This window comes from Lepisosteus platostomus, chromosome 16, assembly GCF_059453375.1.
Source record: "Lepisosteus platostomus isolate fLepPlt1 chromosome 16, fLepPlt1.hap1, whole genome shotgun sequence".
Classification (NCBI taxonomy): domain Eukaryota; kingdom Metazoa; phylum Chordata; class Actinopteri; order Semionotiformes; family Lepisosteidae; genus Lepisosteus; species Lepisosteus platostomus.
This window is the reverse complement of record NC_142626.1, coordinates 1,792,000-1,819,636: the sequence shown is the minus strand read 5'-3', so window position 1 is coordinate 1,819,636 and position 27,637 is coordinate 1,792,000. Positions and strand designations below refer to the sequence as shown.

General features: G+C 59.7%; 3 protein-coding genes across 5 annotated transcripts; 2 read left to right on the top strand and 1 right to left on the bottom strand.

Moving 5' to 3' along the window:
• Positions 1-586: 586 nt before the first annotated feature.
• mta2 (metastasis associated 1 family, member 2) lies at positions 587-19,970 on the top strand. Of its 2 annotated transcripts, none has more exons than XM_088609034.1 (18): positions 587-1,168; positions 7,411-7,478; positions 8,312-8,405; positions 9,916-10,033; positions 10,458-10,521; positions 10,624-10,741; positions 11,332-11,434; positions 12,595-12,694; positions 13,214-13,402; positions 13,731-13,805; positions 14,782-14,840; positions 15,452-15,552; positions 16,054-16,193; positions 16,330-16,558; positions 16,669-16,758; positions 17,238-17,381; positions 17,562-17,710; positions 17,806-19,970. In XM_088609034.1, exons 1-18 carry the CDS (start codon positions 1,141-1,143, stop codon positions 17,926-17,928), a joined length of 1,992 nt encoding a protein of 663 aa, XP_088465160.1. In that variant the 5' UTR covers positions 587-1,140; the 3' UTR covers positions 17,929-19,970. The 2 variants fall into 2 exon arrangements, with proteins under 2 accessions (XP_088465160.1, XP_088465159.1); XM_088609033.1 differs by having other exon boundaries at positions 589-1,168; positions 17,238-17,356.
• Positions 19,971-21,552: 1,582 nt separating this feature from the next.
• cth1 (cysteine three histidine 1) lies at positions 21,553-24,473 on the top strand. Its single transcript, XM_088609018.1, has 2 exons — positions 21,553-21,771; positions 22,473-24,473. Exons 1-2 carry the CDS (start codon positions 21,754-21,756, stop codon positions 23,289-23,291), a joined length of 837 nt encoding a protein of 278 aa, XP_088465144.1. The 5' UTR covers positions 21,553-21,753; the 3' UTR covers positions 23,292-24,473.
• Positions 24,474-25,542: 1,069 nt separating this feature from the next.
• Positions 25,543-27,434, bottom strand: gpha2 (glycoprotein hormone subunit alpha 2). Of its 2 annotated transcripts, none has more exons than XM_088608645.1 (4): positions 27,317-27,434; positions 26,989-27,124; positions 26,609-26,821; positions 25,543-25,807 (listed from the first exon to the last, which is right to left on the bottom strand). In XM_088608645.1, exons 2-4 carry the CDS (start codon positions 27,116-27,118, stop codon positions 25,557-25,559), a joined length of 594 nt encoding a protein of 197 aa, XP_088464771.1. In that variant the 5' UTR covers positions 27,119-27,124; positions 27,317-27,434; the 3' UTR covers positions 25,543-25,556. The 2 variants fall into 2 exon arrangements, with proteins under 2 accessions (XP_088464771.1, XP_088464772.1); XM_088608646.1 differs by having other exon boundaries at positions 26,637-26,821.
• Positions 27,435-27,637: the final 203 nt, after the last annotated feature.

Here is a 27,637-nt window from a genome sequence, read left to right as displayed (position 1 = left end):
CGGGCTTGGACTGCTGCAGGGGGGGCGATGCAAACCACCGCAGCCAGCCTTAAAACACACGACGCCCTCGCCTCGCATGACCCCGGGCTGTGGCTGTCAAAAGCGGTAAACACGTGTCGCAAAAAACTCCCCCCCTCCTCCTCACACACACAGAAAAGTTCAATAAGCGTTGGTGTCCCCGGTAGGATAATTACAGAGCGACGGGAGCATTTCTCGCACGGCATCTTCGGGAAGGGTTCCTGGACGTTGCGGGTTCGAATCCAGGGCGTGCTGTGCCCCCTCCCGTCCCTCGAGGGGGGGCTGCGTAGATCAGACGTATCGATGCACAAATACAGTGCGAGCAACTTCTGCGATTATTCAAAGGGGGGGGAGGGGTATGTGTTAACACCCGGGGGGGGTGCGTTTCATTGTCCATTGCTTTGGCCTGTCGCTCGGTGTCGCCCTGGTGCGGGTAGTTCGGCGAGACGAGACGGGATCCCCAGCCGAGGCGAAACCCGCCGGAGATACCCGAGCGCGGCCGAGGCGAGTCCGGCCCGGGCGGCGAGATGGTCCACCCCTGAAGATGACGTGAGCCGGCGAGGAGGAGAGAGAGAGAGAGGGAGGAGGGGATGTGGCGTGTGTGTGTGAGAAGAGAGGTGAGGAAGAGGAGGATGAGGCTGGGAGCGGAGGGTGGGAGGAAGAGAGAGAGACGGGGTGGCTGTGTGTCGGGACTGTGAGCGAGTGACTGCGGAGGAGAGGGCGCTGGTGGACTCTCCCCTGCCGGACAGGAACAGCCGTGGGGCGGCGGGCGGCGACACGGGTTTTCTTCCACCCAAAAAGAAAGAGAGAGAGAGAGAAAAAAGAAGGGGGCTAAACCTGGACAACACTGTAACGGAAAGTTGTAACTTCGCGAGTGGCGGCGCGGGTGATCCCTCGCCTTTTGTTTCTAGGCGAAGGGCGGCCCGCCTCCGAGGGGGAACCGGGATCGGATCGGATCGGCGCCGGGAGACGGATTTTGCCTCCCTTCTTTCGTTTTGTGTGTGTGGTTTTATTTTTTAAATTCCTATTTCAAGAAGAAGAAGAAGAAGAAGGGAGAATTGTTTCGGCCGCAGCCGACGGGTTTCCCTCGGCCGGGTGTCTGTTCAAGACGGCGACCGGAGAATGGCGGCCAACATGTACAGAGTCGGGGGTGAGTTCGCCAGTCGGGTTCCGAGTTCGGGTCGCTCCTGTCCCGAGGTGGGGGGGTTAGGATGCAGAGAGGAGGTGATGGTGGAGGGGGGGTTGCATATTTTTTTATTTCCGTGCGTGTCGCTCCAGCCAGCGAGAATTGAATCATCATCATCATCGTCATCCTCGGTTCGGGGAGAAGAGGCACCGATCCATCCCGGTGCTCCGGTGACATCGAACCGGGTCTCTGTTCTGCCGTCGAAGCCCTAGGCCCCGAGCACCCCTCTCTCTATCCCCCCGGTGATCTCCGGAGGAAGTTTGGAGAAGGATTTTTATTCAGTTTGTGTTTGTGTGAGTGAGGGGGGTGGCGGGGTCGTTTTAAATTAAAACCGCAAACTGTTTCCTTTCTTCTTGTGCGAAGAGAAAGGGGAAAAAAATAAAACAACACCCGGCCGACGCCGAGACGGTTCGTATCTTCCTGTCCGGAGAGGCTGAATTTTGGGAAGTAAAAAAAAATCTAACACAACCGGTTTAAGGTCCCGGAACCGCCGGTGTCTTTTTTTGGGGGGGGGGGTTGAACCGTGCGAGGTGGGAGGGGGGACGACGACGACTTGAATTTGTTCAGTTTAAAAAAAATAAATAAATACAAACTATTTCGGGGACTTGTTCGCGGAACTCCACGCAGGACGCAGGTTGCCCACGCCACGGGGTTCGTGAGCGAGCGAGCGTGTGTGTGGACGTTACCGAGGGCTCGGCGGTGCGGAGAGGCGATCTGCTCTGGTCGCGTCTGAAAAGGCGACATGTAGGTCACACACACACACTCTCACACACACACACACACGGTTCGAGTGGAGGGTAACCGGTATGGTCGCGCAGAACCAAACAAACACAAAAGGAGCACGCGTGGCGCGCACACGCCACGCAGCTGGCGTGGAAACCAGCTGAACGGGAGCCCCGGCGGAGTCCGCGCGGCCTGCGTGTCTGTGGCTGTCGCACGGGAGGAGGAGGAGGGGGGGGGGGGCGGATTTTATCGCGAAGGCGGAACCACCGTGTCGGAAGCCGTCGCGCGGCCGGTAGCGAGGAGGGGGTTTCGGGGGGCCGCTGTGCAGGCACGAGGCCTTGAGGGGAGGGGGTGGGGGGGCTTTATTCTTTATATCTTGAAGCCCTGCTGTTGAGGAGCTGCCCTCCCGCCCCCTCTTTCCCCGTGCGTGGACTGTGACGCCAATAACACACAGCCAGGGCGCCCGTGGGACAGACATCCACCCCGCCACAGCGCGGGGGGCTCGCTGCTGGACGTGCCAACAACTGTCTGCCCCCCCCCACCCCCCCGACCTTTTCGTCCCACCCCCGGGGGCAAAGTATCACGGTGTAGAGACACACGTGAGCCTGCCTTGTCTCCTGTCTCCTGGCCTGCCGGGGGGGGGGTCTCGAAGCGACCCAGTCGATTTTAAGGTGGAAGTTTTTCAGGAGTGAGCGAGACGCCTGGGGTTCAGGCCCCCCCCCCCCCCCCTGCGGCGGTGGCGGTGGGCTTCAGAAAGGTCTCGGCCTGTCTCCCTGCTGCCCACCCTACTAATGCCCCTGCAGGCTCTCTCATGCCTCCTTCCCTTCGTGTGCCCTGGTGCGAGCTCTTGTGCACACCTCCTTGCACCCTCCTTGCCCTCGTGCGCGCTCTCGTGCGAGCCCCCTGTGCACACTCGCTCGAGCCACCTTGTCCTCGTGCACACACTCTCACCCTCTGCTCCTTGCCCTGGTGTGCGCTCTCGTGCAAGCCACCTTGTCCTCGTGCGTGCACACTCTTTCACCCTCTGCTCCTTGCCCTTGTGCACACTCGCTCAAGCCTCCTTGTCCTCGTGCACACTCTTTCACCCTCTGCTCCCTGCCCTGGTGGTGCGTGCTCTTGTGCACACCTACTTGCACGCCCCCTTGCTCTCGTGCGCACACTCTCACCCTCTGCTCCTTGCCCCGGGCCACACCAGAGCCCCAGCGACTCAGGACAGCCCTCCCCTGTGGCCCTGGTGGCCCCGTATCTCTGCTCCAGCGACCTCAGCGCTGCGCCCCCATCTCTCCGCGCCCTGTGTGGTCATCGGCCCGTCTTGGTGGTTTTCAGGAGCTTTTTCCTCTCCTAGATCTGGAGGTCCTTATACCCTCTCGTTCTAGTGTGCGTTGTGAAGGGGGGTGGTTGCCCACACTGAGCGGTAAAGACCAGTTTTTGGGGTTAGATAATGGCAGGGGTGTCCGGTCCTGGTCCTGGAGGGGTCTGTGTGTGTAGAGCAGGGCTGTCCAGTCCTGGTCCAGGAGGGGTCAGTGTGTCTGCAGCAGGGCTGTCCAGTCCTGGTCCAGGAGGGGGTCAGTGTGTCTGCAGCAGGGCTGTCCAGTCCTGGTCCAGGAGGGGGTCAGTGTGTCTGCAGCAGGGCTGTCCAGTCCTGGTCCAGGAGGGGTCAGTGTGCCTGCAGCAGGGGTGTCCAGTCCTTGTCCAGTAGGCAGTGCTATATTTGCAGAGTTTCCAGGTCTCTTCAAAGCAGCAGCAAACTGGTCCAAGAAGCCAGTAATGAGCTAATTGCAGTCATTAAGCATTGACCTGGAATGGGGAAAAAAACTGCAGCAGCACCTAGCTTTCCAGGACCGGGACTGGACACCCGTCCAGGATCTCATTAGCACTTGGATCTCCGATCATGGCCGCCAAAGAGGTCAGAGGTCATTGCTGGGGCAGGCGATCTCTCCAGATAATCAGTCTGCTGAGAGCCAGCTTCTTGGTGGAGCAGAATCTGTCACTCTGTGCCCTGCTCCTGCCGTTGTCCTGACTACCTGTGGTCATTCGAGATCTGCTTCGCAAGAGCAGGAGTTCTGGCCGCTGCATCCAATTCAAGGCCACAGGGGAGACGGAGCCTATCCCAGCAGGCAGTGGGCACGAGATTGGGCATACCAGCAGTGTGAGACCGCACCGGGGCCCTTCCGCTCCAGAGGGTCTGTCTGTGTGGAGTTTGCATGTTCTAGCTGTTTGTGTGGGTTTCTTCAGGGTGCTGTGGTTGCCTCCCACACTCCCCAGACCTGCTGGTGGGGTAGATGGCTGTCCCCTCTCTGACACACGTGAGGATGGAATCCTGCTGGATTGTTTACTCGTCGAGGACCTTGGGAATATTAGGTTGTGTTTGTATAGCGCTTTTGATCCCAAAGATGATCCGGAAGTTTTTTGCATTTATGAAGGGACCCCCTCTGTTAACCGTTGAGATGGAGCCCCCACCTGGGAGACGCACAGTGCTCATTCTGCACCAGCAGCCCCCAGCTGGGAGACACACAGTGCTCATTCTGCACCAGCAGCCCCCACCTGGGAGACACACAGTGATCATTCTGCACCAGCAGCCCCACCTGGGAGACGCACAGTGATCATTCTGCACCAGCAGATCGGGGGGGAAGAGAGAATCTGCTTCACTAGCTGAATTAAGGCAGAACTTTAGAGGGGCAAAATTGTTCAGTTGTCCTGTGAACCACTGGACCAGCTGTCCTCCTGGTCTGACAGGACTGGACCTGAACCACCGGACCAGCTGTCCTCCTGGTCTGACAGGACTGGACCTGAACCACCGGACCAGCTGTCCTCCTGGTCTAACAGGACTGGACCTGAACCACTGGACCGGCTGTCCTCCTGGTGTGACAGGACTGGACCTGAACCACTGGACCAGCTGTCCTCCTGGTCTGAAAGGACTGGACCTTGTTAAACATGGGCTGCTGTGTGGTTGTCGGCCATTCTCGAAAGGCTCGAACCGCGTCACCGGGTTGTGTGACCTTGCGACCTCCTGCACGTACACGACCAATCCCGTTCCGGTGTGCTCTTCCTAAGGGAAACTGGCACTGAGGCCGGATCCAGTCGGGTCTGCTCTCGTTACGAGACGGGTGTTTGCTGAACATCCAGGAGCAGCAGGTGGGGTGTGGTCTCTGAAATCCCTGCCGCGTGTTGGACTTCATAAATCATTCCCAACCGCCCTTCGGGAAAGGCATTCCAGGGAGCACGATCAGGTTGGATTCAGACGGCTAGGGGTCCCGACCATTAAAGTGAGCGTGTTAAATATGATGTTGGAGGGGTGCTGCACCACTCAGTGGTGCTGAGTGTTGGTGCCTCACAACGCTGGGGTCCTGAGTTGATTTCTGGACCTGGGGTGCTGTCTGTGGGGAGTCTGCGTGTCTCCCATGTGTTCGTGTGGGTTTCCTCTGGGTGCTCCAGTTTCCTCCCTCACTCCAAAGACAGGCTGGTGGGTTACGTGTTAGTGGCTTCTGGGAAAACTGGCCCTGGTTTGTGTGTGTGTGTCCTGTGATGGACTGGCCCTAGTGTGTGTGAGTGTGTGTCCTGTGATGGACTGGCCCTAGTGTGTGTGAGTGTGTGTCCTGTGATGGACTGGCCCTGGTGTGTGTGAGTGTGTGTCCTGTGATGGACTGGCCCTAGTGTGTGTGAGTGTGAGTGTGTGTGAGTGTGTGTCCTGTAATGGACTGGCGCTGGTGTGTGTGAGTGTGTGTGTCCTGTGATGGACTGGCGCTGGTGTGTGTGAGTGTGTGTGTCCTGTGATGGACTGGCGCTGGTGTGTGTGAGTGTGTGTGTCCTGTGATGGACTGGCGCTGGTGTGTGTGAGTGTGTGTGTCCTGTGATGGACTGGCGCTGGTGTGTGTGAGTGTGTGTGTCCTGTGATGGACTGGCGCTGGTGTGTGTGAGTGTGTGTGTCCTGTGATGGACTGGCGCTGGTGTGTGTGAGTGTGTGTGTCCTGTGATGGACTGGCGCTGGTGTGTGTGAGTGTGTGTGTCCTGTGATGGACTGGCGCTGGTGTGTGTGAGTGTGTGTGTCCTGTGATGGACTGGCGCTGGTGTGTGTGAGTGTGTGTGTCCTGTGATGGACTGGCGCTGGTGTGTGTGAGTGTGTGTGTCCTGTGATGGACTGGCGCTGGTGTGTGTGAGTGTGTGTGTCCTGTGATGGACTGGCGCTGGTGTGTGTGAGTGTGTGTGTCCTGTGATGGACTGGCGCTGGTGTGTGTGAGTGTGTGTGTCCTGTGATGGACTGGCGCTGGTGTGTGTGAGTGTGTGTGTCCTGTGATGGACTGGCGCTGGTGTGTGTGAGTGTGTGTGTCCTGTGATGGACTGGCGCTGGTGTGTGTGAGTGTGTGTGTCCTGTGATGGACTGGCGCTGGTGTGTGTGAGTGTGTGTGTCCTGTGATGGACTGGCGCTGGTGTGTGTGAGTGTGTGTGTCCTGTGATGGACTGGCGCTGGTGTGTGTGAGTGTGTGTGTCCTGTGATGGACTGGCGCTGGTGTGTGTGAGTGTGTGTGTCCTGTGATGGACTGGCGCTGGTGTGTGTGTGTGTGTGTGTCCTGTGATGGACTGGCGCTGGTGTGTGTGTGTGTGTGTGTGTGTGTGTGTCCTGTGATGGACTGGCCCTAGTGTGTGTGTGTGTGTGTGTCCTGTGATGGACTGGCCCTAGTGTGTGTGTGTGTGTGTGTGTCCTGTGATGGACTGGCCCTAGTGTGTGTGTGTGTGTGTGTGTCCTGTGATGGACTGGCCCTAGTGTGTGTGTGTGTGTCCTGTGATGGACTGGCCCTAGTGTGTGTGTGTGTGTCCTGTGATGGACTGGCCCTAGTGTGTGTGTGTGTGTCCTGTGATGGACTGGCCCTAGTGTGTGTGTGTGTGTGTGTCCTGTGATGGACTGGCCCTAGTGTGTGTGTGTGTGTGTGTCCTGTGATGGACTGGCCCTGGTGTGTGTGTGTGAGTGTGTGTGTCCTGTGATGGACTGGCGCTGGTGTGTGTGTGTGTGTGTCCTGTGATGGACTGGCGCTGGTGTGTGTGTGTGTGTGTGTGTCCTGTGATGGAATGTAGGTCCCAGGGTGCACCGGTTCTTACACCCATTGCTTGCTGGGATAGGCTCCGGCTGCCCAGCGACCCTTAACTGGTAGGGGGTGGATGGAAAGGGATGGGTTATGTTGGGATCTCGTCAGGCTGGAGTTGACGTCCCAGTGTATCGGATCCGGGTTCTGTTCAGTAAAAGCCTGACTGAGGGCATGCAGTCGCCCTCGTAATGTCGGGGAAATTTTGAAAATTGTAGCTATATATAAAAAAAAAAAGATTTGTTTGAAGGATCGAAGCCTTTTGTTTTGGCTGCTGTGTTAATCGGCTGTGTTGGAGCTCTTAATTTAGTTTTTGCCCGACAGCCTGGGGTTTCCAGACGTGCGAGGCACTGTGACAGGACACGTTTGCCTTCTGCACCTAAAGCGATTTCCTTCTCTCTCCAGATTATGTCTACTTTGAGAACTCTTCCAGTAACCCTTACCTCATCCGCCGGATCGAGGAGCTCAATAAGGTGAGTGCTTTTGAACAGGGGATGGGCCTCCCAAAACATCCCTCTCGCCCAGTCTACACTTGAAAGATCTGCCTGGCTTGTTCCACGCCCCCACCTCCCTTTGTGTAGGGCCTTGACCCGTTTCGGGGCCCTGGTAATGCTCCTCCTGATTCTCCGATATGCTTCCCTGGCTTCTTGCTCTGATCCTGAGGAAGGACTTGTTGCGTGTTTAGGGTCCAGTTGTCTTGCTGTTTTGCTGCTGAAAGAACTGTGGACGGGGCTGGCCAGGCGCAGCTCGGGCAGCAGGATCTCCGCCTGAGCGCTCGCTGGGGTATCTTAATCTGCGTTGAAGAAGCTTGCAGTATGTTCCAGAATTCGGCCGCCAGAATCCTAGCGCAAGTGATCACGTTACTCCTGTCCTGGAGTCCCTGCACTGGCTTCCCGTCAGGTTTTGTGTCGACTTGGCTTGGCACCTCAGTACCTGTCTTCAGTTACTGTCTCCCTCCTCCCCACCTCACAGCCCCCGTTCCTCTGACTCTGGTCTCCTGTCTGTCCCCCAAGCCCGTCTACACTCTGGGGGGCGACAGGGTCTTCCCCAGCTGCGCCCCAGAGCCCCCTTGCTTTCCTAACGTTGTCCTAACCCCCATCTGCGGTCTTCTCTCACGGTGTATTTTTTCCGTTCTGCAAAGCGCTTGATATAAAATAGTTTATGGCGATGCTGGTCAAATGTGGGGGGACGGATCTGTAGCTGTGGGGCGCAGTCGGTTCTCCGTCGGCCGGGGGTCCGCTGGTGTCCTGGCGCTGGCGCACATGCCTGCACGCGCGCGTCTGACCCCGTCCCTCCTGTCCCCCAGACCGCCAATGGGAACGTGGAGGCCAAGGTGGTGTGTCTCTTCAGGAGACGGGACATCTCCGGCAACCTCAACAGCCTGGCGGACAGCAACGCCCGTGAGTACGCGCCCGTCGCTCCGCGGGCCCGATCGGGGACCAAACTCGGATCCCCCCCAGCCTTTCCGGGCCCACCCAGAGAGAAGAGTCAGTGCTTTTCCCAGTTGTGATGACCTGCACCCAGCAGTGTCCTCAGCAGACTGGAGCCTCTGAACTGGCCCCACCACCCTGCTGAGAGCTGGGGTGTGGGGAGCGGACTGGCGCCTCACCCAGCTGGGGGTACACGCCGCTAGGGGTGGAAGGGATCCCCACGACCCGTACAGAGCCCCGAGTGGGGGGGTCCAGAAAAGAGCTCTGGAAGTGTCAGGAATTCTTTATTTATTGTCCTCCTCTGCCGGTAACCAGCCTTCACCCCTCCATCGGCCGGCTCGGAGGGGCCCGGTTCCGTTCGGATCTTCCTTGAAGGGTATCCGCGTGTTGTGGTGGGGGGAGGTGTGTGTGTGTGTGTGTTGAATTCCAGCTCCTGAGCCCAGACGGGTTCAGAGCCAGTTTAGCTGCTTGCTGGCTGAGGTCTGGAGGCGAGGGTGAGCAAGTGCCTGACAGCTCTGCCGTATCGGGGCTGGGGGGGCCCCCGCGCTGGCTCTGTCTGGCCCGGGGGCACGGCCTACAGGAACAAGGGCGGCGTGCAAGGGGTTAAACTCGTTAAACCTGCGCTCAGGCCTCTTTGTCTTTGTGAGTCTGCCCGCCTGCGTGTGTGTGTGTGTGTGCGGGCCTGCGTGCCCGCGCGTGTGTCAGTGGTGGAGGTGGCGGTGTGAGTGCGTGTTGACGGGAGGAGGGAGGGGGGGGGGGGGGATGGGCTCCTCAGGTTCGGTGCGCAGGGGTTTCCCGCTGTGTCTGGCAGGGGCCAGGCCGGCCAATGGGGGAGCAGGAGGGGGTTAACGGAAGGGGGCGTGGCCTCGGGCGCCCTGTCAGGGTTTCCTGTGCCGGAGTGCAGGGGCGGAGCCCGGGGCGCGTGTGTCTGTGTGCGTCTCTCTCTCTCTCAGGGTATTGAGCAGAGGCGCTACAGTGCCAGCTCGGACAGATACCGGCATGACGGGCTCCCAGTGGGGTGATTTAAAAAAAAATCTTGGTCTATTTCATTTGTCGGCCCAACCAAGACCCGCATCCCCCACCCCCCCTCCCCGGCGTGTCTTGGCACTGCTTTGAAAGTAGTTTTCCCATCATGCCCGGGGCTTGGCCAACCCCGCACTGCTGTGGGGAGGCAGCAGGTTGCGACACGCTCAAGGAGCTGGTCCGCTGGTCCCGCCAAACGCGGCTACCTAGTCTTTCCTTCCCCTGTGGCTGGATGGATCGTGTGTGTGTGTGTGTGTGTTCCACGCTCCTGCCACTCTCTGTGCAAAGAAAGCGCCCCCCCCCCCCCGCTGTCAGCCTTCAAGGGCCCCGCGCTCAGAGGCCTTCACCTGCCGGAGACCGGAGGGGCTCGGCCTCCCCAGCCCAGCCTCTGACGGACGGGCCCTTGAGGGACCTGCGAGTGGGCCGGCGCTGACCCGTCCCCCCCCCCCTCTCCCAGGAGACTTCGAGGAGGAGTCCAAGCAGCCGGCCGTGTCAGAGCAGCAGAAGCACCAGCTGCGGCACCGAGAGCTCTTCCTCTCGCGCCAGTTCGAGTCCCTGCCGGCCACGCACATACGGTGAGGGTCCGGGCCTGTCTCCTGTCTCCTGTCTCCTGTCTCCTGTCTCCTGTCTCCTGTCTCCTGTCTCCTGTCTCCTGTCTCCTGTCTCCTGTCTCCTGTCTGCTGTCTCCTGTCTCCTGTCTGCTGTCTGCTGTCTGCTGTCTGCTGTCTGCTGTCTCCTGTCTGCTGTCTCCTGGGGGGGGTTTGGACAGGAATTGGAGGCCCAGCTGGTGTGTTGAGCAGCACGCTCAAACGCACGAGGGGACTGCCCAGCGGGACCGTTCCGAGCTCTTCTCGGGCCCAGGTGGGACCGTCTCCTGGCCTCCCTCTGCACCATGGCAACCCTGACCGTGAGGTCTCAGGCCTACACGCGACGGGAGAGGACGGGGGCCCCCGTGGGTGACGGGGTCACGGGGTGACGCGGGTCTCTTTGTCGTCCCAGGGGGAAGTGCAACGTGACACTGCTGAACGAGACGGATGTGCTGGCCTCCTACCTGGACAAGGAGGTGAGGGTTTACTCCGGGGGGGGGGTCGAGCGCTCGGTCCGGGCCGGTCCGGTCCCGCAGAGCCCTGCAGGAAGTGACCGCCGCGCGGCTCTCGTGTTGCAGGACTGCTTCTTCTACTCGCTGGTGTTCGACCCGGTCCAGAAGACGCTGCTGGCGGACCAGGGGGAGATCCGGGTGGGCTCCAAGTACCAGGCCGAGATCCCGGACAAGCTGGCGGAGGGTGAGTTTCTCTCTGGGTGGGGGATCCGGAGCAGTTGGGCCAGGGAAATTGTACGATCTGGTCCATGATGTGTGTGTGGGAACACGAGCGCTGGGGACTTCAGGGATAACTGTCCCTATTTCAGTCACCATCCCAGGACTGGCACACGGAAGCCTCCCTCCTGATGCCCGGGCTGTGCTCGTTCTGTAAAGCTAAAAGTGTCGAAAGTTTGTGAGAGGCGGGCGAAGGAAATCTGAGAAGTTTCTTCTTGAAACGGGCGAGGATCCCGATATGTTTTGACAGTCCTTTAAGGAGGGCAAGTGCGAAGGGTGGCTGGGGCTCTGACCCATGAACCTTGAACCTGTGAACCCTTGGCCAGGGATCTGACCCTTGAACCTGTGAACCCTTGGCCGGGGCTCTGACCCTTGAACCTTGAACCTGTGAACCCTTGGCCGGGGCTCTGACCCTTGAACCTGTGAACCCTTGGCCGGGGCTCTGACCCTTGACCCTTGAACCTGTGAACCCTTGGCCGGGGCTCTGACCTTTGAACCTTGGTCCCTGACACCTCCCCCCACAACCCACCCACCCACCATGTTTCTCTGCCTACCTAGGGGAGCCAGACAGTCGCAACCAGGAGAAACTGGAGACGAAGGTGTGGGACCCCGACAACCAGCTGAAGGACCCCCAGATCGATCAGTTCCTGGTGGTGGCGCGGTACGTGTGTGCATTAGGAGGTGGTCAAGCAGACATCTTGTGTTTCAATTCGAGTCTGCCGTGCGCAGTGGGTTACAAACCAGGGTTCAGCCTGGAGGGCGGTACAGTAGCGCAGAGGCTGGCGTGGCTGGGGCCTGGGCCCTGGTCCCCATTCCAGGCTTGGGGTACTGTCTGTGGGGAGTCTGCACGTTCTCCCCATGTTCACTTGGGTTTCCTCTGAGGTTTCCGGTTTCCTCCCTCAGTCCAGAGACATGCTGGGGGGTTAATTAGCTTCTGGGAGAACTGGCTCTATTGTGTGTGAGTGTGTGTGTTCTGTGATGGACTGGCGTCCTGCCCAGGGTGTCTGTCTATAAGATAAGACCACTTTATTAGCCCTATGCAATTTTCGCACACCCAGCTTGCTCTCCATGAGACACACAGACAGGGAGAGAGAAGCTGGGGGTCAGAGCGCAGGGTCAGCCATTTATACAGCGCCCCTGGAGCAGCTGGGGTGAAGGGCCTGGCTCAGGGGCCCAGCGGAGTAGGATTCCTCTGCCGGCCGCGGGATTCGAACCGGCGACCTCCCAGCCACAGAGCCCCCGGGCCGCCCCACTCTGTGTGTGCCCTGTGGTGGACTGGCGTCCCTCCCTGGGCGTACCCCGCCTTGTGCCCATTGCTTGCTGGGATAGGCTCCAGCTCCCTCGTGACCCTGGCCTGGAAGGCCTGGTTATGGAAAGTGATGCGATGATGCAGATCTGATCAGCAGGGAAATAAGCTTGAAACTAGCGTGAGATAAGGTTTACTCAGGAGGGGCTGGGGGGAATTTCTTCTCCTCTGTCAAAGCAGATCTGCGATCTGGTCACTGTGCGTCCTTTTCCGGCCATATCGGGTGTTTTTATTATCACAGCCTTGTTTCGTGTTTGTTTCCGAATGCATTTTTCTGAAAATGCCAGGGCAGTTAATGGCTTTTGGTTGGAGGGCTGGTGGAAGGTCAGCGATTTCCCTGCAGCTGAAACGCACAAACAGCCTTCAGGCGGCGTGGCTGGTGTTGGGGTGACACCTGGTGGCCGATGTTGGTATTGCACCCTGCTGGTCCGTCCCCCTGGACGCACACGTGGTTACAGCGCAGCAGCGTGGGGGTCTCCTCTGCAAGCCCTGACTCCGGCTCCCCGTCTCCGCAGGGCTGTCGGCACGTTCGCCCGCGCACTGGACTGCAGCAGCTCCATCCGCCAGCCCAGCCTGCACATGAGCGCCGCCGCCGCGTCGCGGGACATCACGCTGGTGAGCCCGGCGCCCCCCCCCCCCCCCCCCTCGCTCTCCCCCTCTGTCCATCTCTGTCTCTCCAACCCCCCACTGTCCGTCTCTGTGTCTCTGCCCCCCTCGCTCTCTCTCTCTCTCTTGCTCTGTCTCTGTCCCCTTTGCTCTGTCTCTCTGTCTCTGTCTCTCTCTCCCCTTCGCTCGCTCTGTCTCTGTGTGTCTCTCTCCCCCTCGCTCTGTCTCTGTGTGTCTCTCTCCCCCTCGCTCTGTCTCTGTGTGTCTCTCTCCCCCTCGCTCTGTCCCTCTATCTGTGTGTCTCTCTCCCCCTCGCTCTGTCCCTCTATCTGTGTGTCTCTCTCCCCCTCGCTCTGTCCCTCTCTCTGTGTGTGTCTCTCTCCCCCTCGCTCTGTCCCTCTCTCTGTGTGTCTCTCTCTCTCTCTCTGCGTCTCTGTCCCCCTCGCTCCGTCTCTCTCTCTCTGCGTCTCTGTCCCCCTCGCTCCGTCTCTCTGCCTGACCCGCCTGTCTGTCCCTCCCCGGCCTCAGTTCCACGCCATGGACACCCTGCAGAAGAACGGCTACGACCTGGCCAGGGCCATGTCCACGCTGGTGCCGCAGGGCGGCCCGGTGCTGTGCCGGGACGAGATGGAGGAGTGGAGCGCCTCGGAGGCCATGCTGTTCGAGGAGGCGCTGGAGAAGTACGGCAAGGACTTCAACGACATCCGCCAGGACTTCGTGAGTGACCCCCCGCTCGAGCCGATGACAAACGCTCCGCTCTGGCCGAGGCGGCCGAAGGGATTGCCGGTTCGAATCCGGGCTGTGCCACGAGCCCGGTTTTCCCCAAGCGGCCGCGCGCGCTTCACCGCGCCGGGAGGGGCTTGCGTCGTCGTCGTCCCCGGGCTGCGTCTCAAGCCCCCCCTCCCCAGAGGCGTAGAAGAATCGAAAGCGGGCCTGCTCCGTCCCTCCGGAGGCTGGCCGTGTTCCGGAAACAGCCGGCTCGGGTGCGAGCGAGAGCCATAGGTCACCTCTTCTCTCTCTCTCTCTCTCTCCCTCCCCCCCGCAGCTGCCCTGGAAATCTCTGGCCAGCATTGTCCAGTTCTACTACATGTGGAAGACCACTGACCGCTACATCCAACAGGTACTGTAGCGAGAAGCCGAGCTGCTGCTTCTAGATTGGTTACCGCTGAACCAGCCCGAGCAAGGATGGGACTCTCTTATCAATTGTCAGTTCCCCTTTTGAAGTCATTTCTCCATAAGTGGAGCGGTGGCTCTGTGGCTCAGGATCTGTGCCTGTGGCTCAGGATCTGTGCCTGTGGCTGGGAGGTTGCCGGTTCGAATCCCGCGGCCGGCAGAGGAATCCTACTCCGCTGGGCCCCTGAGCGAGGCCCCTTCACCCCAGCTGCTCCAGGGGGCCGTGTAAATGGCCGACCCTGCGCTCTGACCCCCAGCTTCTCTCTCCCTGTCTGTGTGTCTCACGAAGAGACACATTCCTAATGCAAGAAATTGTATAGGGCCGATACAGTGATCTTCTCTTATCTCATTGCACTTCTAATGGGACCCTCTGTCCTGTATTGTGTAGCTGCAAGCGAAACACACACTCAGTCTAACCTGTAGTCGCTCACATGACTCAGTTCCAGTAAGCCTTCTGGGAAAAGCCTCCCTCGTTAAGCCCCATGGGCCCAGTTTACAGTCCAGAGCCTCCATATTTACAGTTTTTAATGGGGGATAGTTCCTCTTCATATGTTGTCTCTCCATACGGTGGATTTCAGAAGTCTACACGGGCGAGGAAAGTTAATTTTTCATTACTTTTCCTAAAAAGGATCAATTTTCACTTGAATAAGATCTTATTAAAGATGGAGGGGGGGAGGTCTGGCGTGATGTGTCTTGATTTCTGCCTTGACATCAACAAAAGCTGAAATTTCGATGAAGGTGGCCAGGGCCATGGCCAGGAACAAAGACGTTCGATTATCCACCGTACGTGGTGACTTTGTGGCCCCTCGACCCCGACGATGACTGGGGTCCCCTGTCTTGCTGCTGTGCTGTGATGTCCTGCTGTCTAAGGTTCTCTTTCTTCTGTCTGGCTGCTGTGAACTGTTCCCCGGGATTCAATCCAGAAAAGGCTGAAGGCAGCTGAGGCGGACAGCAAACTGAAGCAGGTGTACATCCCCACCTAGTAAGAGCCTCTCCCGCCCTCGTCGGGGGTCCCTGCCGCACCCCCAGAACCGTAATCGTAAACCTAAGGCGTACGCCAATGTGTCGTTAAAGATCTGGAACGGTTTCGTTGTGGTCAGTCAAAACAGGGGAGTTGTTACGTGAAATGAGTAGGAGATCATTAAGACCTAAAATCCTGAAATCACACACTGTATTATTATTATTGAGAGACAGGCTCACTGTCTGTTCCTCAGGCTGGGACAGGAGATCACACACTGTATTATTATTATTATTATTATTATTATTATTATTATTATTATTATTATTGAGAGACAGGCTCACTGTCTGTTCCTCAGGCTGGGACAGGAGATCACACACTGTATTATTATTATTGAGAGACGGGCTCACTGTCTGTTCCTCAGGCTGGGACAGGAGATCACACACTGTATTATTATTATTGCCCTGGTCAGATATTCAGCGAGTGTGTGTTGTCTGTTGAGGGCTCTGTAGCAGTCCAGTTTGTGCTGTGTGTGTGTGTGTCCCAGTGGGTAGTGTTGTTGGGCTTGTGTTGGGATTTTGGTTGACTCTGATTTGCGAGATCAAAAAGAGGTTCTGCCTCTCTCCCTCCCTCAGCACCAAACCCAACCCCAACCAGATCATGACCCCCGGGGCGAAGCCGGGGATGAACGGCGCAGCAGGATTCCAGAAGGGCCTGACCTGCGAGAGCTGCCACAGTGAGTATCCGGAGAGAGACAGAGCCCATTCCCGAGACCGGGAACGTCCCGGGACCCGGTGAAATACAGCTCGCCTCCGCCCGTCCCCTGGGAAGCCTGGAGCTCGATAGGGACCTGAAATCGCTTGGGACCCCCACCCGTAACGGCCCGCTCCCTGGCCAGGCGTCTCGGGTTCGAGCCCTGAGCCCAGAGGGGTTCGTTGGCGCCGGGCAGAAAGTGCCAGAACGGCCTGTTCCCCGCAGTCCCATGACCACTGCTCAACGCACTGGGCTGTACTGGGAACACAGTGATGGACCCTGGGAAAGGGGCAGTTTGGGGGAAGCCAGGCCGCCCCCGCCTGCTTGTTTTCGCTTGGGGGTGTATGTGTGTAGGGGGGGAACATGCAGACTCCACCCAGACAGGCACCCACCCGTGCCGGAATCGAGCCAGTGGCCCCCCGGGGCTGTGCCACCCCTGCCGGCCCTGACCTCCTGTGCGCCCGTGTCCCCCTGTGCCTTTCAGCCACCCAGTCCCCGCAGTGGTACGCCTGGGGGCCTCCCAACATGCAGTGCAGGCTCTGCGCGTCCTGCTGGGTCTACTGGAAGAAGTATGGCGGCCTGAAGACACCCACGCAGCTGGAGGGCGCGGCCCGCGCCGGCACGGTACGAGACCCCCCCCCCTCCCCCCTCCCCCGCCGGGCGCAGGGCTCGGGTTCCACTCTCGCCTTGACGGCCGCTTGATTGTTCCGTTTTCTTCCTCCTCCTCCTCCTCCTCCTCCTCATCTTCCCTCCCACCCAGGAGGCGGCCCCCCGGGGTCACCTGACGCGGCAGGAGGTGCAGGGCCTGTCCCCCTTCGCCAGCAGCGCGGGCCGCGCCAAGCTGCTGGCCAAGAACCGGCAGACCTTCATCCTGCAGACCACCAAGCTGACGCGCATCGCCCGCCGCGTGTGCCACGACATCCTGCAGCCGCGGCGCGCCGCCCGCCGCCCCTACGCCCCCATCAACGCCAACACCGTCAAGGCCGAGTGTAAGCGCCGCCGCCGCTTCCTCCCCCGCCCAGTAGGGGTCGCTGTGGCTTTGTAAGCTCGACTTCACACACAGCAGCTGCTCACCCACCTTCCCTCTTGTCCCCCCCAGGCATGATCAGGCTGCCCAAGGCGTCCAAGCTGCCCCTGAAGGTCCGGCCCACGACCCGGCCCAGCCTGGGAGCCATCATCAAGGAGCTGAGTGAGTACGGGGTGTCGACTGACCGGACCCGGTTCTCTTGGCTCTGGAGCTCGAGAGGGGTCGCCTGTCGGCTCGGCCCGGCTCAGGGCGGGGGGGGGTTAGAAACCCAAGACGGGCTGGCACGAGAACCCGCAGGAGTGGGGTCCCCTCGGGGCCGAAACTGGGGGGAACCCCTGCGCTAAAGAAATAGCCCGGCTTTGGGTGTCTGCCTGCCAGCAGACCTTCGCCACAATATGGGGAACTCCCCCTGCACCTGTGGCCCTGCGGTGGCCGGTGTGCCCTGTGTTGGGGGGGGGGTTCCTAATATTTTGGCCAGTGGGTAGTGCCAGCGGGCCTGGGCGCGGATTTAACTCTCTTCAGCTCTGCGTGCTTCCCCGGGACGGAGTGACCCCCTGAAACCACCCGAAACCGGGTCTGGAGAGGCTCGGACCCCCGCCCCCCGCTGGCCGAGCGCTGACCGCCGTCTCCCTGTGTTTCAGCCGCCCAGGCCCCGCTCAAGCTGAGGGCCCCGAGGGGGGCGCCCACGCCCATCAACCGGAACCAGGCCGCCCAGCCGCGCAGCGCCCCCAGCCTGCTGGGCAAGAGGCCCTTCGACAGCGTGAGTGCCCCCTGCCCTTACACTGGTGCGCCCACTCTGACCGGGGTAGCGCTGTTGCCTGGAGCGTCGCCACCGGGCGCTGGGGTCCAGGGTCGGGGGGGGGGGTCAGCGTCACGGCGACCTGCGCTCAGCCTCCGGGCCGGGGGGTGGGGGCGGGCCCCCTCGGCCGCGGCGTCATGGCGACCTGTGTTCTGATTGGCTGCAGGTGGGAAGCGCGCTCCCATACTCCACCAACGGCCGGCCGTTCACCTCGTCGGGGATGAGGACCACCTCCCAGTCCGTCATCAAGCGCCAGAAGGTCAACCAGGGCGACGCCCCCAACCCGGTGGTCTTCGTGGCGACGAAAGACACGAGGTACAAACCCCCCCCGCCGACCCCCCACGGTGGGCGGCCCCCTCTGCCTGGTGGCCGGCCCTGCTCAGCGGGTGTCTCCTCGCCTGTCTCCCCAGGGCCCTGCGCAAGGCGCTCACCCAGGCCGAGATGAGGAGGGCAGCCCGGAAGCCCCACCTGCCCGTGCGGGTGAAGGTGCCGCCGCCCCCCCGGCCCCCGCCCGCCCCCGCCGTGCCGCCTAGCAACAGCGAGCCCATCGTGCTGGAGGACTGAGGCGGGGCAGGACGCCGGCGCGTTTCCCCCTTTCCTGTCCCTGCCCCTGCACACGCGCTCTCGTCCCGGCCTCGGTCATCGGCTGTCCCGTCCGGCTCTGGGGTTCGAAACCCCCTCCCCCCCCCCCCCCCCCCCCAGGAAAGAAACCGTTCAAGTCGGGGAGGGGGAACAACACTGGAAGAGCCGAGCGCGTGTGGACGGGGCCCAGTCCTCCTCTTTGTCAAGACTGCAGAGGGTCGCCGGCGTTGTAGGAAATTTCCGGGGGCCCTGCTGGGGTCCGGCCGCCCTGTGACCTTTGACCCTTGCCTGGAATGATGGGAAGGGAAGTGGGGGGGGGGAGGGGACAGCTGGGGTGAAGCAGGGCCAGCGTCTCCCTGCCCTGGCTTGTGGATGGGAGACCGTAAGCCATACCGTCCCGCCCACAACCCGCCCAGGACTGGGACAGCACCGGAACCAGAGCCAGGGCTCCAGTCCTGCGGGATTGTGGGATTGCTCCTTCATCGTCCCGTCCCGTCCCCCCCCCCCCCAGGACCGCCAGCTTCTGGCTGCAGCGACCTGTCCTTTTCAAATTCCTTCGGTGGGGGGGGGGGAGGTCATGTCAAGCGCTGTTGAACTCTGGGGCAGACGAGGGTCCGTCTTTGCTCCCGGCGTGCTGTGGCAGGCGGACTGGACGAAGGCTGGGCTCGGACCCCAGGCTCGGACCCCAGCGCTCCTCCCTGCGGGTGCTGACCGCGCACCGGACGTCGCCCTCGCCAAGCGCTCGGCCGTGACTGGGGGGGGGGGAGGGGCTCTCGATTTGCCAGCCTGGTCCCGATTTTAAATTGCGGACCTCCGGAAGGGCTCTGAGCTCACAAACCGGCTTCGTCAGAAAGAGGGGCGAATCCACACCACCGGCGTTCCCGTTCAGGCTGTGCGGACCGCGGGCCCGTTCCCACGGTGGAGGCAATAACAGAGTGGAAGCTGGGATAACTCTACCAAGCCATAAGTTACTGTTGAATCCGGATCGTTTTCTCCCCGAGGACGCGCGAGGCTGGTCCCGGACGGGCTGGGTCCGGCTGTCGGGTCCGCTTTCTGGAAAAGCTGCCCTTGTACAATTGAGAAGCTTTTTTTGGGGGGGGGGGAGGTCATTTAAAAACCCACACAAACCTGTCGGTGTTGCGGTACCCGGGCCGGATCTCTGGATTTGAGCCGATGGGTCTGGAGCTTTCCCAGCGGTGGGGGGTGGGGTGACCTGCCGGGTCGAGAGGCGCCCGTTTCTGCCTATGGCAGAGCGGGGGCGCAGGTACTTTCGGGGATCCTGCCCCCTCGAGGGCTGGTGTCGTGGCGTGACGGCGACAGGTTTCTGTGAGCGCTAGGCGGAGTTCGCGGCCTGTCCAACTTGGACCGTCCGAGTCGCTGGGGGTCGCGGGCAGGAGCCGCGGGTGTTGGGGTGTTGGTGGGGGGGGGCGGCATCGTTTTCGAGTCAGTTTGATTCAGATTTTGTGGAGCGTTTTCATCTTCCTTTTTTTTTTCTCTAGGGGTGCGTCGGGTCCGGCCCGGCCCGGCCCCGATGGTGGTCCGGAATCGAGACTTTGTGTTTAAAAACCCAGTTTTCTAGGCGGGAGATCTTGGAGAGGTTGAGGGGTTGGCAAGCCAGCGGCGGTTTTTTCTTTGTGTGCTGTAAAAAGTTAATTTAAAATTAAAAGCCCAGCAATAGAAGACTTTTGAGACTCTTCAATAAAAAAAAAATGAGAATATTTTATAAAACTGAAGCTTGTAATATCTCCTGGTTTAGCGGAGAGATGTTTTATTTTCTGTACATGTGTTCATTTGTGCTTCGTTAGGGAAGGGAGGAAGGGGATATTTTTTTGCGATGGGGGGGCCGAGTTGGAGAAGGGAGGGGGGCAGGATTTTGTACGTTGAAGAGAAATATGCTACAGTTCTTAACTTTTTTCTGAAGTGTTTTTTATTCGGATGTCTGTAACCTATTAATGTATCTGGAATTGAAATTGAAATAAATCTTTTTTCTTGATTGGTGGGGTGTTTTGTTCTCGGGGGTGTCTTTAAGGTTTGGGGTGAGTGGGGCAAAGCCCAGACTTCTGGTTGATTCAGTGCAGGGTCACATGGGAGCCTATCCCCAGCAAACAAGGGGCGCAAGGCGGGCTACGCCCCGGGCAGGACGTCGGTCCCTCACAGAGCACACACACACTGACACCAGGACACAGAAACCAACTTATCTACCAGCACGTCTGTGGGAGGAAACCAGAGAACCTGTAGGAACCGTATGTTAACTGGGGGGGGACATGCAAACTCCACACAGACAGCAACCTAGCCCCGGAATTGAACCCAGGGCCCCTGTGTTGGCACGTAGCAAAGAGCTGACCCAGGTGCTACCTTTCGCTTTGTTCCAAGATCTTCTGATGAATTCGAGACCCGAGTTCCAGCTTTTAAATCGCGTTTTGAAAAAGCTCTACTCATTAATTAACTGTTCTTTGTAGCTTTAATTGTTCATCTTATTTGGCTTTGCTTGAATGTGTGGCTTCGCATTTCTGTTTCGTTTCAAGGAGATTTCAATTAAATTTGATCAGGAAAGGCGCTATATAAAGTCTTAAGCGTTGTACTTCCACCAAACACACAACGAATACAGGGTTCTAGTCGTGTTAACATCTCTTTAGGAATCGCGGTATGACGTCTGAGGCGGATGACCGACTGAGCAGCAGAGCTCAACGTGAGTAAAGAGACTCACGACACGCAGGATCCCGTGGCTCGGGTTAACGGCGACTCGTCCACAGGCCATTTCCCTGCGTGGGCAGGTGGTGTCCTGACCGGCGGGCGGTGGTGTCGGAGGTAGTCGCGTTAAATCGCGTTGTGGCGAAGCAAGTAGGAGAGCCGGGGCTCAATATCCAATAGAGGGCTTCTCTAGCACCACAGTGCTATGACCTCAAGGACCGAATATGTTACTACCAGAACCCATCAGGTACTATTCTAATAAATCCCGTTCCATGACTGTCGCATCGCACGGTTATTTTGAACTCGCATCTTTAGACGTGAATTTGTTATTATTGCTCTGATGTCGCATCGAAACACAACCTACACGCGCAGAGGCGTTTCTGTGATGGCCGAACTCACCTGCCAGTGAAAAGGCGACAGGGTCGTGGAAGCGCGTAAACAGCAGTGTAACACGTATTTAATCGCGTTGTTGGGTGGGCTCAACTCCGAGAGGTGCCCCAGACGTCAATACACAACTTTCCACCAATCGCGCCAGAGATGGACGGCCTGGTGTGAGCTTTTACAGTTGGTCCTTCCGGGCCACACGTCCAAGCGTTTGTGTACTAAGTCTATTTTACCTAACCCCTCACCTCGGGCAGAGGCGAAGTGCCGATGTGACACTGAATGCTTATTCACCGTGTGAGAGGATCAGCTGATCAGCGGGGTGAGACAATTCAACCACGTTTGCCCAGGCGTCCGGCCACGCCTTCCCCGGGCACCGATTGGCCCGCTGGGAGGAGAGGCCCCGCCCCATTTCCCCGGCTGCCGTCATCTGATTGGCGCATTCGAATTAGGCGGGTGACGTCTGCCAGCGCCCAGCTGGTTAACATTTAAATATAGCGCGGGAGCGGCAGAGAGTAGGTATACGTGTGGAGACAGTATCGTCCTGTCTTCTTTCAGAGCGCTTTCTTTTTTTTTAATGTTTGAAGTATGATGTGAGATATTGGCGACTGGGCTGCGAAAGAGGAAAGGGATACTGTACTACCAGGATACCGTATCACAACACCCTTGGGGCGCTCTTGAGAGGTCTCGTCGTTGGCGCTACAATGCTGTTTGGCGAACAGGTCGGTTGCCTCTTCCTTTACTTTAATTCACCGCTGCCGTGTGGCCATGACTTTTTAAAGAGCTGTTCATCTGAAACGGGAAGGCAGGGAGGTGCGGTTTGGCGTCAGTTTCGCTAGTCGTGGGTAGGTTGGTCTTTTCCCGTGACCGTGCGATGGAATATCTCGGTGATTCCTGCTGGGAAGTCGATATGTATTGCCTAAATGAATAGAGCATCGCGAACTATAGAGTTTTGAGAACCTCTTCCATGTTTTGTTTTTTTTTAAATGCCAGTGCCATCTTTCCTAGCTGTTGTAGCGTTAGCCGGGTACCGGACCTCTCCGGTGACTGAATCCCTTTTGGAGTGGGTGGGAGAGCTCCTGTTCACAGGAATCCACCCGTGAGCAAGCTCTGGAAACTCGGACCCGTGTCCGTGGTATTTGAGACGCATCGTCTTGAGCGAGAAACGCACTGTAATACTGCTAATACAGTGCTGAGTGTGTGTACGCACATCATATATATGACGTCGTTTTCTTTTAAAAAATGCTATCCCGTCTCCTGGGCTCTCTGTCCCTCGAAAGCGTGACGTAGTTTGGATTTCTGACTGCGTTTGCGTTTCCCTGCAAGATCCAGGATCCCAGCTGTAATCACGGACAGCAGACGCTGCTTTACGCTAAGAGTTGTGGATGGCGTTTCCTCAGTCCCCCTCTTCCTCCCCGGACAGGCCCGTGAGGACCTGCTGCTGCCGCCCAGCCCCGAGGGAGCCGAGGACGTGCTGTTCCGGCGCGGGGCGCCGCTGTGGGGCGGGGGGTCCCTGGCGGAGGCTCTGCTGCCGCTGGTGGAGACCCCCCCGGCGCCGGCGGCCCCCCGGCCCTGCTACCTGCGCTACAAGACGGAGCTGTGCAGCCGCTACGCCGCGGCCGGCGCCTGCCGCTACGCCGAGCGCTGCCAGTTCGCCCACGGCCTGCGGGAGCTGCGCGTACCCGCCCGCCACCCCAAGTACAAGACGGAGCCGTGCCGGGCCTTCCACACGGCCGGCGTGTGCCCGTACGGCGCCCGCTGCCTGTTCGTGCACGCCCCCGAGGAGCTGCGCGTGCCCGGCGCTCGCCCCCGCGCCGCCGCCGCCACCGCGCCCTGCCGCACCTACCTGGCCTTCGGCGTGTGCCCGTACGGGGCCCGCTGCCACTTCCTGCATGCGGACGGGAAGCCCCAGGGGCCCCCGGAGAAGGGCGCCGAGCGGGGGCGCCCCTCCCTGTGCCGGACCTTCCTGGCCTTCGGGTTCTGCCTGTACGGCACGCGCTGCCTCTTCCGCCACGCCCCCGCCCCCCCCGCGCCGCCCCCGCAGCCGCCGCTGGGGGGGGGCGCCCCGGATCGCCGCGGGGACCCCCCGCTGCCCCCGCCCCCGCCGCCGGCCAGCAACGCCTTCACCTTCGCCAGCCGGCAGCTGGGCGACCTGCTCCTGCCCCTGGCCTGGGGGCTCGGGCAGCTGGACGCCGGGAGCCCCGAGCCGGCGGCCCGGAGCCCGGGGAAGCTGTCACTCTAGCGCCCAGGCTTCTTGGGGCCGGGCCGGACCTCGCCTGGCGCCCCGGAGCCCGGACTGAGAGACAGAGCTCTGGGGCGCCTCGTTTAGTCCGATGGCACTTTCCTGGGTCCAGTGAGCAGAGCCCCCGGCCCGGGGGGGGGGCTGTGGGGTCTCTGTCTGTGGGGGGGGTGGGTGAGCTGCTTACTCAGCTCGTTGGCACTTGAAAGCTATGGCGTCTTAAAGAAGGGGGCAGTTGGTCTGTCTTGAGCTGCGGGGGCAGCGAGGGGGTCTGCGGCCCTGGTCCTGCAGGGGGCGCCGGTGGTGAGGTCCGAGGGGGCTGGCGCGGAACCCGGGCCGTCCAGTCTGTCTGGGGAACACCACAGGCCCTGCAGGGTGGGGGGTCCTCGGTCTCTGATCGCTTGCGGTGGTCTTGAACGGCGCCTGTGCTTGGCGCCTGCTGGTCCAGTCTCCTGGAGATCTGGGCGAAGCAGCTCGGATGCTCCGCTCTGGGACCGGCGGTCTTGCACAGACTGCAGCAGGACAGTGATAACCTCCGAGGGCCCGGTTTTCCTGTGAAATAGTGGCTGAAGGGCTTCTCAGCCTTGCCTGCTCCAGCTCCTCTTGAGCTGAAAGGCCGTCTTGCACTCGGGATGGAAGTCCTCTCGTGACCTGGACTGTTCCTCGGCTCCAGTCCCAGATCTGGGATTCCCAAAACCGCCTCTGGGTCTGGTAACATGCTGGTTTCTCCCAGTATCTGGTGGCGATCTCATGAGATCTGGAAAACCTGGAATCTAACTCCGTTCCTTGGGATCTGGGGGATAACCTTGTTGTCCACACACAGGCTGGGGTCAGAGGTCAGTGGTCTGTGGGCTGTCTTCCTGCTTGGATGAAGCACTTGAGTGCTGGCCTGGGATTTGGGCTGGAGAAGAGCCAGGCCTCTGGGACTACAGCCACAGCTATCCTGCTGCGTCTTTGCGCATCGGACGTTCTCCCAGTAGCAGATCTCCTGTTCAAGACTCTGATTGTTGATATTCGGAAATGAAGGTTTTAAGCTTTTTTTTTTTAAAATTTAATCTCGAAATGGAAACTGTACATAACTTGAATGGACGGATGGATGTCGGTATTTACTGTATATTAAGTTTTATTTAAGTTTATTTTTATAAATGCTTGTGTTTGTTGGCTAATAAACAACAACAAAAATGATCATGTTGCCCCGCTGCTTTTTCTCACGTTGGCGTCGGCGTGTGTTGGAGGCTTTTGCGATAGGATGTCTGAAACTGTCTGGGGTAACTGGGGGTTACAGTCGTCTCTGCCTGTCATCCACTGCTTTCTGGTGATATAGCGCCTTTAAATGTACCTTCTCGAAGCGACTTGCAAGACGTATGAAGGAGACAAACGGTTAACGAAGATGAATACGTTTGTAGCAGATGTTTATCCCACTAGCGACCAGGGCATTAGATCAGGCAGATCGTGATATAGCGCCGATCTGTGAATTCAATTTAACTTCGCTTTAGACAAACGGGGCGTTGCACGTCTTTTGCAGGTGACCTCTCCAAACACTGGTGTGTGTGTGGTGTTCCCCCTCGCACGCCCGGGCGGCTGGGTAGGAGCGCTGCAGCTCTGCAGTGAATGAGCTCCTGAGAGGTGCCAGGTGACAGAAACCAGCCCTCGAGATTCGTGTGAGGGCGCTAGGAGAGAGGGTTTTGCTCCTTCCGATATTAGCCTGCTCACTTCGCTTCAGCTCTCGCTCCTGTTTTTCCCCACTCCACAAATATTTTATTTTTTGTTATCGGGGATGTTTTTGTGACGCTCTATCATCCAGTTGGGGCTGCACATTGGTGGTGGTGGAGGGGATCCCCATTACCTGTAAAGCGCTTTGAGTGGAGTGTCCAGAAAAGCGCTATATAAGTGTAAGCAATTATTTTTATTATTATTACGCTTACCCGCTGCGCTTCCTCGATGGGCGCGGGTCCCGGCCGGTGGCTACAAGTCTCCCAGGGCGCAGCGCGGCGGAGCAGTGACGCACTCACCCCACCAGGGGGCGGCACTGGCGCGCCGCGCCGCCGGCCGCCGGGTTTTGTGGACGACCCATCGAGCCGCAGGCGGGGGTGGGTGGTCTGTTGAATTTAAGCAATTCGAGAACCGGTCGGGGGCAGAAGCTGTCCGATCGGAGGGCCCGGACTTATAAGCGCCGCAGGAGTGGACGCGTCATTTCAAAGCGAAGCAACAAACGATATAAAAAAACAAAACAAAAACAAAGATAAGACGCGCCTTGTTTGCAAACTTTTATTTCAGCCGCCGGGGGGCTGCAGGAGCTCGCGGGTGAAGCGAATTCGTCCCCTTCCGGCTCTCCGGCGGCCCAGCGCCCTTACTGTCCAGAGCAGTTCTGGGCTGGGCTGTAGCTCTGGGGGTGCAGGGGGGGCCCTCCTGTCTCAGTAGCGGGACTTGTGACAGGTGTCGCAGCGGCAGCCCCGCGCCGTCAGGATCTCGATGTCGCTGTGGTGGCGGCCGCGGCCGCAGTCCAGGCGCACCCGCACCTGTCGGGGGGGGGGAGGAGAGGGAAGGTAACGACCCCCACACTCGTCTGGGCACCCCAACGAGAGCGGCTGGGGGGCGCCAGTCCGCTCCCCACACCCCAGCTCTCAGTGGGGAGGAGAGCAGAGTGACGGAGCCAGTTCAGAGAGGGGGGTTATTAGGAGGCCATGATGGGTGAAGGCCAGGGGGGAATTTGGCCAGGACACCGGGGTAACACCCCTACTCTTCTCGAGAAACACCCTGGGGTTTTTAATGACCACAGAGAGTCAGGACCTCGGTTTTACGTCTCATCCGAAGGACAGCACCTCTTTACGGTCTAGTGTCCCCGTCACTATACTGGGGCATCAGGACCCACACAGACCGCAGGGTGAGCGCCCCCTGCTGGCCCCACTCACACCTGTCCCAGCAGCAGCCTCAGCTCTCCCAGGGGTCTCCCCTCCAGGTACTGGCCAGGCTCACACTGCTGGGCTCCAGCGGGCTGCTGGTGGTGAGTTGTGGCATCAGTGTGGTGATGGTGCCAGTGTCAGTGTTGGTACCAGTGTGCTCCAGTGCCAGTGTGCTCCAGCACCCGTGTCAGTATAGTACCAGTGTGGTACCAGTGTCAGTACAGTACCAGTGTGGTGCCAGTGCCAGTGTCAGTATAGCACCAGTGTGGTACCAGTGTCAGTATAGTGCCAGTGTGCTCCAGCGCCAGTGTCAGTATAGTGGCACTGTGGTACCAGTGTCAGTATAGCACCAGTGTGGTACCAGTGCCAGTGTCAGTATAGCACCAGTGTGCTCCAGTGCCAGTGCCAGTACAGTACCAGTGTGCGCCGGTGCCGGTGCTCGTACCCGGGAGTCCCTGCTGATGGTGCAGCACTGGGAGGCGGAGGTGATGTTGTGGGTGAAGTTGCTGGCCAGCAGGACGGAGTAGCGCGAGGGGAAGGCGCTGGACTCGCAGTAGCCCACACACGCGTGCACCACGTGTGTCCCTCGACACGTGCCCCGCCGGTCGCTCCTGATCGTCACGTTGAAGGCTGGGGGGAGAGAGAGGGAGAGGACACACTAAGAACTCGCGCCGCAGGGGAAAGTTCCTGTTTAGCGTGACTCCCGCTGCACAGCGGAGAAGGTGCAGAGCCCGAGTTCTCCAGCTTGCAGTGTTGGGGCGGTGGTGGGGTCCCTGCCGGCGTGCCGGGGTACTTACGGTACAGGTGGCAGCCGGGCCCCAGCGCCTCGTAGCTCCAGGTGGCGGGGGGCAGGAGGAGCAGCTGGGTCAGCAGCAGCAGCAGCAGGAGCGGCAGGAGGAAGGGGCTCTGGGTTCGAGCGGCAGACATGGCGTCCTGAATGGGGCAAACGCACACATCTGGGGGTCACTTCCCGTCTTATAATGCCATGAACGTGCCCCCCCACCCCCACCCCCCAAAATAACACCCCGGTTCCATCAGTATGAAATTCTTCAGGCCCGGGGCGAAGTAGAGACCATGACAGCTCGTCAGGACTGGGAAGTGTGGGAGAGGGGCGGCCGGTCATACCTGTGTGTGGCGGTCTGGGGGCGGCGGCGGCGCTGGTCGATCTCGGGGATGCACGAAGGTGGCCGGTGTGCTCTGGGAGCTGACAGGCTGATCCAGCGCTCTTTATAGTGCAGGTGAGTCCTTCCTCCCACACCCGGGCGCTCCCCTCGGCCTGCCCCTCCCTCCCTCCCTCCCTCCGGTGCGGCTCCTCAGGTTTCACACCTCTCCTCTGTCAGAGCCCCCCTGCGCCCCCCCCCCCCCCCCCAGAGGGAGGCTGGTCTCAGGCTGTCCTTGCGCAGGAGAGCCTTCAGGGGGGAGCCAAAGACTCACAGGAAAAGGTTA